The 12,743-nt window shown below is 41.6% G+C and overlaps 1 protein-coding gene across 6 annotated transcripts in view; it reads left to right on the top strand.

Moving 5' to 3' along the window:
* The window catches only part of iqsec1b (IQ motif and Sec7 domain ArfGEF 1b), a 234,192-nt gene that overhangs the window by 170,061 nt on the left and 51,388 nt on the right, over positions 1-12,743 (top strand). Inside the window, exon 1 of one of the 6 annotated variants that reach the window (XM_005726699.2) lies at positions 3,741-3,825. The exons of the other annotated variants lie outside the window; for them this stretch is intronic. Coding sequence (XP_005726756.1) covers positions 3,779-3,825 — 47 coding nt within the window. The 5' untranslated portion in view covers positions 3,741-3,778. Of the gene's footprint in view, positions 1-3,740; positions 3,826-12,743 lie in introns of those variants that run through there. 6 annotated transcript variants of the gene reach the window in all.

The raw sequence follows: 12,743 nt of genomic DNA, 5'->3' as shown, positions 1-12,743 counted from the left end.
CCCCCACCTCTTTCATCATTCACACTGACTTGACTTCCTCATCCATTTTTGGATGTGACCTGAGCCCCAACATGTACAGCTGCCAAGTCCTAACAGAATAATTGTTCGTATAAGTGGCTCCTTTATGCATCTCAATTCGCCCGTACAAAGATTGAGACTTTGGCTTTTTCCTAAAGGATTCATCAGATTACAGTGTTTCTATCTGAAGTTAGCAGGCAGAGCAGTGGCTTTTTAATATTGCACATTCACTGTGGCCTGGATTGAGAGGGTTTCACTAAATGCATGACATCAAAAGTCATCCTAAAGGCATCAGGCAGGTCTGTGGTCCTTCTAAGACAGATCCCAGTGGAGTTTGCCCAAAGTCCTCGCAGACACTGATGAATCCTGATAAATCTCCAGATGCTTTTCAGATTCTTACCTACTCACCCAAGTGATTGAAGTGTTTTTTTATTTGTTTTTTATTTAGATGTACAAAAAAATAAGCAAACTGTTTAACACTCACTATATAATATAGGTTACATTAGAAAGAGAGTTAATATAACTTAAAGTTGCATTAATGTTAGTGTGTTAAAATATATGCTCATTTTAATTGGATGCCAGCCACACTTTTCAGAAATGTGTTTCCTAATGTGTTGGACCACCTTTTTTAATCACAATCAGCAAAAAGTGACCAATTGCTGTCATTTTAAAAGCAAAACACGTTAGTTTGATACAAGATTTCGGCTGCTCGGCAGTTCAACGCCTCATTTGTCATGTTTCGTTTCAGACAGGCCAGTTTAGCACCCAGATGTTTTAGTGAATCATGTTGGTGGAATAAATGCAGAATGTGGTTTGACATGATCTTGCTGAAAAAAGCAAGACCTTTCATTGGATGGCAGTATACTGTATATTCCACCCCAACATGTAAATATCATTCAAGATTAATGAGTTAGTCGAGCCACGTGCACCAAATTACTGCCGTGTAATTACAGGTTACATAATATTACATCCAATGATCCTCTGCTTATTCAAAGGGGGTCTGTAAGTGTTCCTCAGCCAGTCTGTACTGACTGACCATGCAACTTTGTTAAAGAAATTACAGTGTGGACATTCTGGTGTTGTCTGTCCTGCGAGTGAACATTTTGTAGCTGATACACTAGCAGCTTGTTCGCCCAGACTGCACCACCCAGTAGCAGATATGGCTCGTAGCGGTCAGTTTGATATCAGTCACTCTTTCTGTGATTTTCTCCATGGCATGAAATGGAAACATCAAAGTACGAAGCCCCTGTCAAATCAATCTGCTGTGTGAATGTGTACAGAGTGTGGCAGTGCGAGCCTGGAGCTGCCGTCACTGTGGTTCACAGCTCTGGTGCCTGTGGCCACTGATTCTCCCTTTTGTTGATTAGCTTGCATTACATATTAATTATATCTGCCATTTTTCATCTGTTTCTGCTCTTGTTTCTTCATTGAATTGAAATATTGTGAAAATATTGTGAGTCTTTATCAAGCAGATAATTCACACTGACGTTTTTATACTGAAGCATTAGTATCAGCATTCATTCTAACTCTTAGTAGCTGACCCAGCCATGAGAGTGGAGGTCAAAGATAGACAGAGAAATGTTTGGCAGCTGCTCATATAGGAAGACACAGAGACCAGCAGGCAATGGAAATACTTGGTTATTCTTAAACATCTAAAATAACAAAGGCAAAGGTCTCAGATGGTCACTGTAAGGATTTCCTTTACTATGTGTCAGCATATCGTTTACATGCAGCTGAAGCTTGTTTGGAGCCGTTGATATGCCTAGCTGTTATGGTTATTTAGGTCACTACACTATAATACTCTAGTGTAGATGCTACCTACAAAAAGTAAATTCTAATCAGTTCTTTACCTTATAATATATGAATCGAACTCAAATACACTGTATATACAAACATAAGAAACCAAGGTATCTTATTTAACTTTCCAAAACATTTCAAAAGTTTGTACCTGTAACAAAGGATAGATTATAGATGTGTTTTTAAATACTGATATTTAAAATAAAATGATTTTTAATCCATTATATTCTGATAAACAAACAGGCAGTAATGATGATTAATGTCCAAGGGTGGTTTTATGTTTTCAAGTCTAGGATAAAAACAACATGCATGACTGCCAGCTTACTGTGTGAAAAAGATCCATTCAAATGGAGACTGCAGTCTGCACTGAGGGAACATCTACAGTCCTCACTCAGTGCCAAAATAAAAAATAAATTCCAAGTAATCAGTCGTAGAAAGATGAGCTTTGGGAGAAAGCGCTAATAACCGGTGTCAACATTTAAACACGTACTGATGGAGGCTAGTTTTTTGTAACTCTCACCATGAGTTCAGTTGAGCTTCTTTCAAGTCTTTGTCTGCATCACGAGTTACCCTGCATTCAAAGTTCAAGTTTCCTTTGCTGGAACACGGAGCACCTCTCCTCCTTTCTGTCATTCTTTGTAGAAGGATTTTCAGACTGCACAGCTGTTCGCAGCTAAAGCCCCTTCCAGACACGCAAGTCTTACTCTGATTGCAATTGAAGGTGTCAGTGTCATGTGTGGAAAAGCTGCTGACTTTTCTACAGAAGAAAGATCTTAGACCTCAGACCTGGTGATATTTATGCATTAGTATCATTACAGTAGAAGAGTGTGTGAATGCATTAACACTGGCAAATATGAATTAGTGGCATAAACTCCATAAAGGCAGTGTTTTTCTACTTCTTATTTAATAGCACCATTACATGACATTTTTCATTCTCTCCATCTAGCCTGTCCTTATCTTGCTTTTTAAATGCTCTTGAAGCATGAACAAGATTACTGCCAGACATGGCAGTTTAAGAAGTGATGCTTAAAAAGCTGCAACCTAATCTCAGACTGCACCCAAAGCAACAGTCTTTACAGAAAATCAGCTATTAAAAAATATAAAAATAGGAGAGTAAATACTTGGTCCAGTTAACTCAGTTGCTTAACTGAACCGTAAACCCTCACGCGTTACACACTGGGTGCGTTGTCTCGCATGAGACGGACGAGAAACACCAGACATCAAAGAGTTTTTTACTTTTTCTTTACATTCACTGACTCAGCATGTTGACTTGGATGTTTTATTTTCCTCTTACTGCTGTTTAAAGATAGCTGACGCATCACACCCACTGTAGCATGACCAAAATAATCTTATTCAGCTGCAGCATGTTTCACGGTCCTTAGGTCAGATACCATCTATTGAGAGTTTGTGAAAAACAGTGAGACAATACCTGAACCTTTGCACATCCCGTACTCAGCCAGTGGGATGATTTAGAGGAGGAATGGCGTGGCAGCAGTAAAAGATAAGCTACTGAGGAAAGGGGCTGCAGCCAGCTAGTGGAATGTGAACACTCACTAGTGTTACACACTAAAGCAAGAAGGGATTTTCCTCCCTGTCTGGTCCACTTAGAAGCTGGCCTTACTTGGTAATGCTGGATAAGTCTCTGCTCTGCTCTCCTCAGACGAGAACAGCTTGTGTCTACGTTTGCAAATGTAGAATAAAGAAATGAAAACAGAGGAACTCAGAAAGGAGCAGTGGCTGAAAAAACCCAGCCTACAGGACGGAGAATTAGTCCTTTTTTCTCAGGAGCGAGCAAAGACTAGTACATGTTTTGTGGTCAAGTGAGGAGAGAGAGAAGGAGTGGCATGGGTGGATGCTGCTTCTCCTGAGGCAGGCTTTTCCCAGCTCTGAGTTGCCTAAAAACATTTGGGTCTCTCACTCAAGAACTTAAACAAGCCAAATCTGTCCTGACGATGTCAGGGGCATGTGGAATCTAATGTGGAAATACTGCATTTCAGTGCGCACGATAAGGTAGGGGGATCCTCTTACTCCAGAGCTTTAAAGTGTGGTGTTGGTGTGTGGCTGGGAAAGCATTCGGGCTCATGCTGGTTCCTTCCCCGGGGTAACGCGTTTTAATAAAATTGGACACCTGTAGATCAGGGGTGGTAAGTTAGCCTTTTCTTTTTTTAAATAGATTATTGCAAGATGAGTTAGGCTGCACTGTGAGACTGTATGGTTTACCACAAGTTTTAAAACAAACAAACAAAGCTGTGATATGCAATAAATCATCAGATGATTTAAGATCAAAAGTTGTTTAGTTGATTTCTTGTTGTTTTTTCTCTGTTTTAAATCATTTAAATCCTTTGTTTTCAACATTTAGTCCATCAAATGTTACAGAATAGTGAAAACATCCATCTTGAAACAACTCATTTTTATACAAGAGCCCAAACATCCAAATGTATGGTACTTCAGATGGAAAGTACTCGTTTAATTAGCTTAGTGTTGATCCAGTAAATACTTTTCTTTGAAAAATGGCTGCTGAGCATGTGAGTGGTCCCTGTGACCTTTTGTGATTGAGTATCTACCAGTTTCTTAACAGCTATGATTTTTTTAATCATGTTCATCTTCCCAAATAAACAGAATTATATTATCCACGCTGTGACCCTCCAGTGCTGTTTGGGATTTAAAACTAGAGGTCTTTCAGTTACGCCGAGTTTTGGACTTCTTAATCTGAGATGTGTCCAAAGGGGTGATCCAAGCTCTGCAAGACCCAACTCTAATACAAAGATAATTAGATCTGTGTCAGGAAAATGAAACCCTACCCAACTTTATTAGACTAGAGCAGTTAATGTAGAATATGGTCCCAGTACGACACAGGTACAATCAGGTCAGGTCTCGATTCCTCTGAACCAACTGGACCCATAATGACCCCCTATCAGGAACCACTTACTGAAAGTATTGATTATTAAATTAGTCGTATAATTTGATGACTTAATGGGCAAAGTGTTTCAGCAGTAGCTTAGAAAAACTGTTGTTTCTTTGGAGATGACTGGAAGAAGACTTACTATGCTTCGTTCCATGCAGTGCCCTCCATCTGTGTTGTCGTATTAAACATACTGAAGATGCTGCAGGGGATGGGCTGAAGCATTAATGGTTCCTCACAGTGGTTTCACCACAGCAAGGCTAAAATTAGTGGCCACTGTGGCTAGAGCAGCCTGACTCAGCAGTAGACAATCACCATTCATAAACTGCTACGGCCTGTAATTCCAGTCTCCTTGGGTCTGCCGGCCACAACACAAATGTTCCTCCTGGGATTCTCAGCAAGTCCAGGCGTTATATTGAATTTCTGATCTCTGTCTGGTTCTGCGCACGCAAACAGCCTTGTGTAACTTGGCCATCAGACATTTTCCGTCCGTGCCGATTTCTCATGAATGCCACAGTTACATGCTTTTTCCTCTTGGCTTGGAGTCCCTTCGGTCTGCTCTGCTAAAATTGACTACACATTTACTCACACATGCACACATGATCTGGAGGCAAATGTGTGGTGTTTTTAAATAGCTGACTTTAATTAGCCTGGTCTATATTTACGCTAGTCTTTTTTTTTGCCACTTTTTTGATAGTAACAGTGGCAGCAGAAGAAAATTCTAGCACAACATTTAAGAAGATCAACGTTTTCTGCTTTCCAGCATTGTCGTGGTGCTTCGTCTTCTTTTACCCACATCCACAAAATCTCTGTACAGGGAATGATGAGGTGGACTTTCAGTTCAATAAATATGTGAAAATTACAAGTAGTTGACACAGGATTTTTTGGCGTTCTTGGGTTGTTTTGCATAATTAAAACCTTTTGCAGTGTTATTGCTGTCTCTGGCAGAGTGACCTTTTGTAGCCCTCCTCTCTCTGAGCTGATGGTAGAGCAGCATGTCTGCAGAACATTCCTGAGGACAGAAGTCATAGCTCAATAACTCACGTGCTCACATGCAGGTCCTCACCCTGTTTCTCTGATTCTTCCCCTGAATGTCTGTCTGCATACCAACCCCATCTGTGAGTGTGAGAGTGGTCCCCCCAGGTATTCACTCTCTGTAGGGAATTTTAACCTGCTTTTGTAATAAATTCCCTGTAAAGAGCCTGGCTGCATAGCAGAGGCTGTCCCAATCTTTGTTTGAACTCTTAGCAGACCGTGTTTAGTTCAAAGACTGTGTTCATGCAGCCCATTTAAAAAGGTTTGCCAGTGAAATAGTAGAAGCTAGCAAACCTGATCTGCTAGGAGTGCAGACATTATTTATTTAACTTGGGGACTCAGACTGGAGCTGCAGCCTGTTTGAGGCGACCTACAGTGGAGTACGTGTCTGTGTGTCTGCTTCCTGTGCTCCTAGTCTCCCCGACGAGAGGAAATACGGTTTCCCTCCTGAACTGGACAACAAACCCTCAGCTGTCTGGACAATTACTGTAGCTCTGCAGCTTCCTGGCATGCGTGTAAACACGGCAGTTGAGAGTTGTCTACAAGCAGATGTGCGCCTGTGTTGTGAATCGATACCCACCTGGTCTTCCATAAAGGCTGCACTTTAATGGTAAAGTCATTTCTGCCTTAAGCGGGGAGTGGTGGTGTAGAGGGCCTTGTGTAAAGAGTACGGAGCGGAGTCAGTGAGCTGTTGGCCATTCACTGTCTGACAGAAACTCCCTCTGCCCTGTCACTGGTGAAGAGCAGCTGCAGTATCTCAGGAGCTTTCTGCCGTCGAACACCTGAGGCAGGCAGGCGGGAGGCAGACGAGCTTTTAACACAACCGAGAGACAGACAGAGCACCTAGGAGGAGGCGTATGGTGAGTGTGGGTCTAATTCACTGGTGTCTGCTGAACGGATTGTTTAAGGAAATGCAGATGTTAATAGATGTTTGCTGGTCTGCAGCCTAGAATAATGTCACATGATGATAAAACTGCATTTTATGTTCTTGTGCTTCGTGTGTGCTGGGATGTCAGTCGGTATAACTGACGTGTGTCTGCATTACTGTGTCGCTGTACTTCTGCCATTCCTCAGCAATTTCACACTTTTTGTCCTTAATGTGGAAGGAATTCTTTTCATCCTGATTAGGCGTGTTTGACTCACTGTGGTGTCACTGACGACCGATGCCACACTTACGATACAGAAACTCTATAGCTATAATCTAAATCTCTGCAACTAGACACAGTGTTGTGTTTAGCTGTTTCTGTCGTTACTTTTGAAGAAGTCGAACGTCAGGATAATGCACAAGTGCACATTTGTCCCTTAATAAGCTGCTTGTTGTTGGACTGCATGCCAATATTGTGTTATAAATAATTTAACACCACAGTGTCTTATTGCCGCCTGTAATTTGATCCAGGTCTTCTTTCCTGGACTCCTGTTTGGACTCTGTGTTTGTTTAATGTTTTTTTCTCTCATGTGTTTAAAATTTTTATCATATTTAATCCAAATGTGTTCACCTGGATCCTGATTGATAAAGTGAGCTACAGGGCTCAGCCCAAGACATTATCAGAGGCAAAAAATGGCAAGCCAGTACTAATTTACCTTTTAAATATTTCATAGTTTGTGTAGTTCATTTATTTTAAATGAACCAGCCTAAGGGTATTGGCAGTGCTAACTCAACATTAGCTCTAGTTCCCCCTCACCTTTACTCCTATGCCTAGTCTATATAAAACAAGAAGTGGTTAAACGCTCCAGCTGGTGAGGTATAGGCTAACCCCAAATATCATCATTTTCCTGTTTAATAAAGTTTAGAAATCAATTTCACTGGTGAGAAATCTGAGCAAAAAACCATATTATAATACAATAAGTACTTCAAGAGCTCAAACTTTCCTTTATTCTTTTTGAAAAGTATTTCCAGAGGTTTGTAGTGAAATAAAAAATTTGAACCCTTTTTAATATACTTTACACAATATTTTATTTATGATGATATATACACGTGTAGCATTCATTTCATCGTTTACTTAAACATGTTTAAATGATTAATAATAAAGATCAAGTGAAAACGTTTTTCTCAGGAACATTGTATGTGTATTCAGATTGTACAGTTACTGTAATGTACATGAAAACGCGTTATAAAATGAGTCTACTTCATTTACATGAGTGAGTGCCAGTTAAATGACTATGGAGGTTAAACATGGACACATTCTGTTGGTAGATGTCACATGTTCCTGCCCCTACTGAAACAGAGAGCATCTGAATGTTTAGCTTACAGTTCTGTAGGAAAAACGGGAGAAAAGAGGGAATAATGTTAAGGTTGCATTTGAAACCTTCTTTTCACCATGTCTGCATATACACAGCAGGTGAGGAGATAAACCATAATATTTCAGTTAGACAAGATCTCTTTCTAATGATCTCAGTACATGCTTGGATGAAAGTATGATGGATTTAAATTGCCATAATCAAGAATAAATCTCTCAAAAATAATGGCGTGTCACTGTAGCTCAGGAAACTGCTGTGCTCTGAGTCCCTTTTTTAATCACTATCAGGTGCCACTAGCGGTGGCCGATGGCCCGGTCAATAATGATCGGATAGTTGCTCTTGGGGGGAGGGGGACGCCACTGCCACCTGGGGTCCTCCTCCATCTTTTATACATGCCAGTGAGGCCAAGCTCATCAAACATTAATGGCCAAAGCTTGGATCGCTCTACCTCCGTCAGCTAGGCTATGACCCTGAGCTGTCAGTGGTCCAGGAGAGGTACTCCCGACCCGGCCCTAGCTGCCCCGTGAAGCCTAAATTCACTCCGACTCTGGTAGCAGCAATGTGCCACTTGGTCACGGCCCTCTGATGGATTAGAAGCTCGGCAGTGCTCTCATAGTATCCCATAACCAATTAAAATCTAAACTATTGAATGCTAACCATATTCACCAGGACCTTTCCCTTCCAAAGTGCTTTTCCCAGTATGGTGTGAGCCAGGCCATTATCCTCAGGAAGGGCTCCGGCTCCATCTTTGTAAACTCAGAAAGGATTGCTAGGTTCCAGCTGGAAGTGGCACTCACCAGCATTTACCAGTGTGAACACCCTGCTAACATCAGGCTAGTCACATATTATGCATTTGCAATTGTTTGAGTCGAGTTATCGCCCCAAACCTCTGGGTAGTCAAGTAGAAGGTTTTGAGAAGGAAACTTAAGCAGCTTATTAAACAGAATTTCGAATATTGCTCTCTCGTTTAAAAAGTCTGAATTCATCTTCACCTGGAATGTGCGATTTAGCTTTTTGTTTCAGTTTTCATCTCATGAAAACAAAGGAGCAAAGCTGTGAATGAATAAAAGAGAGAGGTTAAGCTCTCGGCTATTCACTTCATGAACAGCTTAGTTAATATGACTGCAGCATAGTTTATAATGTTACGTAGCTAATCAATAGGGGGCTAATGGTTCCTGGAACACCTCCTGCTTCGTGCCCACACCCTTCGGCTTGTATTATGGGAGAGTATCGTTCACTGGCAGCTCGGCGTTTTTGTTTTCACTGTTGTGTAGCATATGCCAGGAGCGGCAGTGTGTCGACAGAGGATGGACATTAGTGCTATTACTGCTTGAGGAAATGCATGTTGTTAATGGTGTGGTGCATTTGCAAAGGCTGCAGGAACTGAGTGTTTTATTATATGTTTGGACTGCATGTTGTCACCCCATGTGTTTTGCATCGCACTGATTAATTGTGCAAATCTGAGAAATTCACTTTTACAATAGAATAATAGCAGTAATTAGAGACACACTTTCCTTATTTGTAAGCTGCTGCATCAATTGTGTTTACCCTTTCTGACCTCTTTACGCCTGTTCTCCTCCCACTTCCACCTCCTGCTGGCCACCCGCCCTTTAAATAAACCTCCCATCCCCTAACTCACCCCACCCAGCTTTCATTCTCTTTCCCTCATCTCCTCCTCTTCATCCGCTTTTATTATTTCTGGTTGAAGTCTGCAATCAATTAGTATGAGAGAAGGCCCAATCAATTCCCACTCATTTGCAATTCCTGCCCGTTAAACACTTTCCTTTATTACCAATGTCATAATTAATGCGGAGGAGATTGAGGGGCGGGGGGTGGGGGGATTCTGGGGTGGGGGAGTGGAAGGGGGTGGGAGAGTCTTTGCCTTATCGCCTGCTGCTCATCCAGACATCACTAATCATCAGTGTAGCGGGCCATGCTTGCTTTGTACAGCAGGCCCAACAGTAAAGAAGTGAAGCTGGACTTGGCGACAGACGCTTTACAGTTCTGTCCATATGACAGTCAGTGAATGCACTGCTATGGAGAAGTAAATAAATATTGCGTATGTTCTAAACGTCGTCACAAGAGTAAACTCGAGCAGCCCGTGTTGGTAACTGTCCCCCAAGGACAAACTGTCCACAATGTCAGAATTTGCTCAAGGACATCCTTCATTTTTTTTTTATTAATTAATTTATTTTGCATGACATTTCTCTTCAGTGGAGTGTGATGCAGAAAACTGTTTGGGCCTTTTGTGCCAAACCTCTTGCAACAAAGATAAGCACATTTTCTGCAGTGCTGCAACCCCAAATGACTGCAAATTATGCTCTCGCGTTTTTGGCTCATTTAAAATCAAGCCAGAAAAAGAAAAAAGAAAATGTTGAAAGCTGAAATCATTATCACTTAGAAATGCCTGAAATGTTCCTACACTTGTCCTGAGCCTGTGGACCTGGTGGTTTTGGTTTGGATTATTATCTTATGTTTAAAGTTAATTCATGTTAAGATTTTCTTGTTCTTAGGTTTGGTTTCTGTTTTGTATTTTGAGCTCCTTTTGTTCTGTGTCTCTGTGTTTCCTTCCTGTTGCCATGTCTTATGTCTCGTGTCTGTGCGTGCCTGTTGTACCTCCTGTTTTACTTTGATAGTCCCTGTCCTGTGTGTAGTGTGCCTGGTTTTGCTCCCTCTTGTCTCGTCAGCTCTGATTTCTCCCAGTTGTGTTTCCCTCCTGTCTCCCATTCCCTGATTGCTCCTGTGTGTATATAAGCCCCGTGTTTTCTTCTGCTTGTTACTGGTCCGTCTGCGTTACCTCCACGTGTCATCCTGTGTTCCACTCTTTATGTTTTCCTGCGAGTTATGGTTTTAGATTTGTTGGTTAGATTGTCCCAGTTTAGGTTTGTTCTTAGCTTCCGTCTGTCCCATCTTGGCTCTGTCTGTATTATTACCTCATGTCAATAAAGCTCACTCGTTGCATCGTCAGTGCCTGCGATTGGGTCCTTTTCCCTTCGACTTCACATGGCTGCCGCGGCAGTCGTGACAACACTATCTACAAAACAAGTCTACAAGTAAAATTAGATTAGTGAAACCCGTGCATTGGCTGCTTACTATTAACCAGCATGCATGTTAATGAATCAGAATAATTTTAAATCAAACTTTCAATCTGCTATCGCAAACACCACCAGTCCCCAACTTTCATGATGTTACAGGATTCAAATGTGTGACTTCTGTGACTATAGAAACTGACATAATAGGGTCCAAGAAGGAAGTCACAAAAGACAAAGTTTCCTTGGGAGTGGTGATGGTTCACTAATGTTTTTAATGAGATTTCAGATAATAAAAGAAATCCTGTATTTGTGTGTGCACTGTTTGAATGTAGTCATACACTCTCCAGAGTATATGACCAAGTTTATTGCACAATGAGTTTTCCAGCAATGCTACACAAAATAATAAAAGCACAGAGTAAGGGCTATAAACAAGTACAACATTTCCACAGAAACGCACAAAAAAAAATCACAAATGAACAAAACATGAAAACAGCTGTGAAACCACCACGCAGAGATTCAAACTGACTGCAAACGGCCCTCGCGTCCTCAATGTGACGTTTCCAGGGGTCCATTGTCTCAGATAGGGTCTATGCCTAGTAGATGTGCACAGCTGTGTGGAAGCATGTTTTATGAGCAGCAGGATGAGATGGTAGTGTGACTGGGGAGGGAGGGTGCAGGTGGTGGACCAGTGGTAATTACTGGGAAGCCCTGCTGCTCAGTTAGTGGTCCCAACACACCAGTCTGTCTTCTTCTGGACCCTAATGAAAAGCCTTTTAATATCTGATTAGCTTTTAATGTCACTCTGTGGGAGTGGGTGTGGTCTGGAGACTTTTATTAGAGACTAGGAAAATGGGCCTGCTTGCCGGCAGTTTGTCATTTTTGATTGAAGAGCCGAGGGATGCAGGTGGAGATATAATTACACCGGAGGTCAGTAATGTTTTCATAAGTGTGCGGTTGCGTGTTTATGTGCAGCCTTTTATGGTTTCTTCCTAGTCTCCATTTCGGCCCGCAGAGGTGTCCCTTTGATGGATTGTACAGATAAAGTATTTGATGACACAGGAGAGCTCGGGCCCATTAGAAATTCATAGCAGATTATCCACACAGCTCAAATGAAAATGGACATCAGAGACATAATGGCTGTCGTTGGCATTTTCCACCACTTTCTGTGATATTGTTTCCTTTTCGTGACTTAACCACTCTCATTTTTGAAAACAACAATTCTTCAAAGAGTCTCTAACAATCATATTGTTCTGCTTGTGCTTCACGCCGGCAGCTTTCATCCGATCGCCTCTATCAAGTCACGATGACAAGAGCTCTCTTGCAGAAATGAGCTCTCATGCTGCATCAATACGAGTTGTCTTTGAAGGAAGTCCATGCAAACAATTTGTGGACTTTTTGTTGTATTCTATTTCTATTTGTTCTTTTTTCAAAGGTTTGTTTTCACTCTTTGACTAAAACCTCGTCACAGATGTCGCTGAATCATCATTTTTCACCAGAGACAGCACTTTGGAAAGATGCTTTGTAGTGACAGTGCAGAAGCATGCCACACATTATTTAATATCTGGCTGCGCAAAGCAGCCAGGACCTAAAGGTAGTGGGTTTTTGCCGGGCTGTTTGATTGCCGCTCAGCTGTAGCTGTGTGTGTGTGCTGTGTGAAATGTGTTCAGCTGTTATGGTGCATCCTGCATACTTGTTAAATATAAATGGCCGCCAAACTGATC

This window comes from Pundamilia nyererei, unplaced genomic scaffold, assembly GCF_000239375.1.
Source record: "Pundamilia nyererei isolate P.nyererei 1_Seehausen unplaced genomic scaffold, PunNye1.0 scaffold00021, whole genome shotgun sequence".
Taxonomy (NCBI): domain Eukaryota; kingdom Metazoa; phylum Chordata; class Actinopteri; order Cichliformes; family Cichlidae; genus Pundamilia; species Pundamilia nyererei.
The sequence above is the reverse complement of the archived record's forward strand: the minus strand, read 5'-3'. Positions and strand labels throughout refer to the sequence as shown.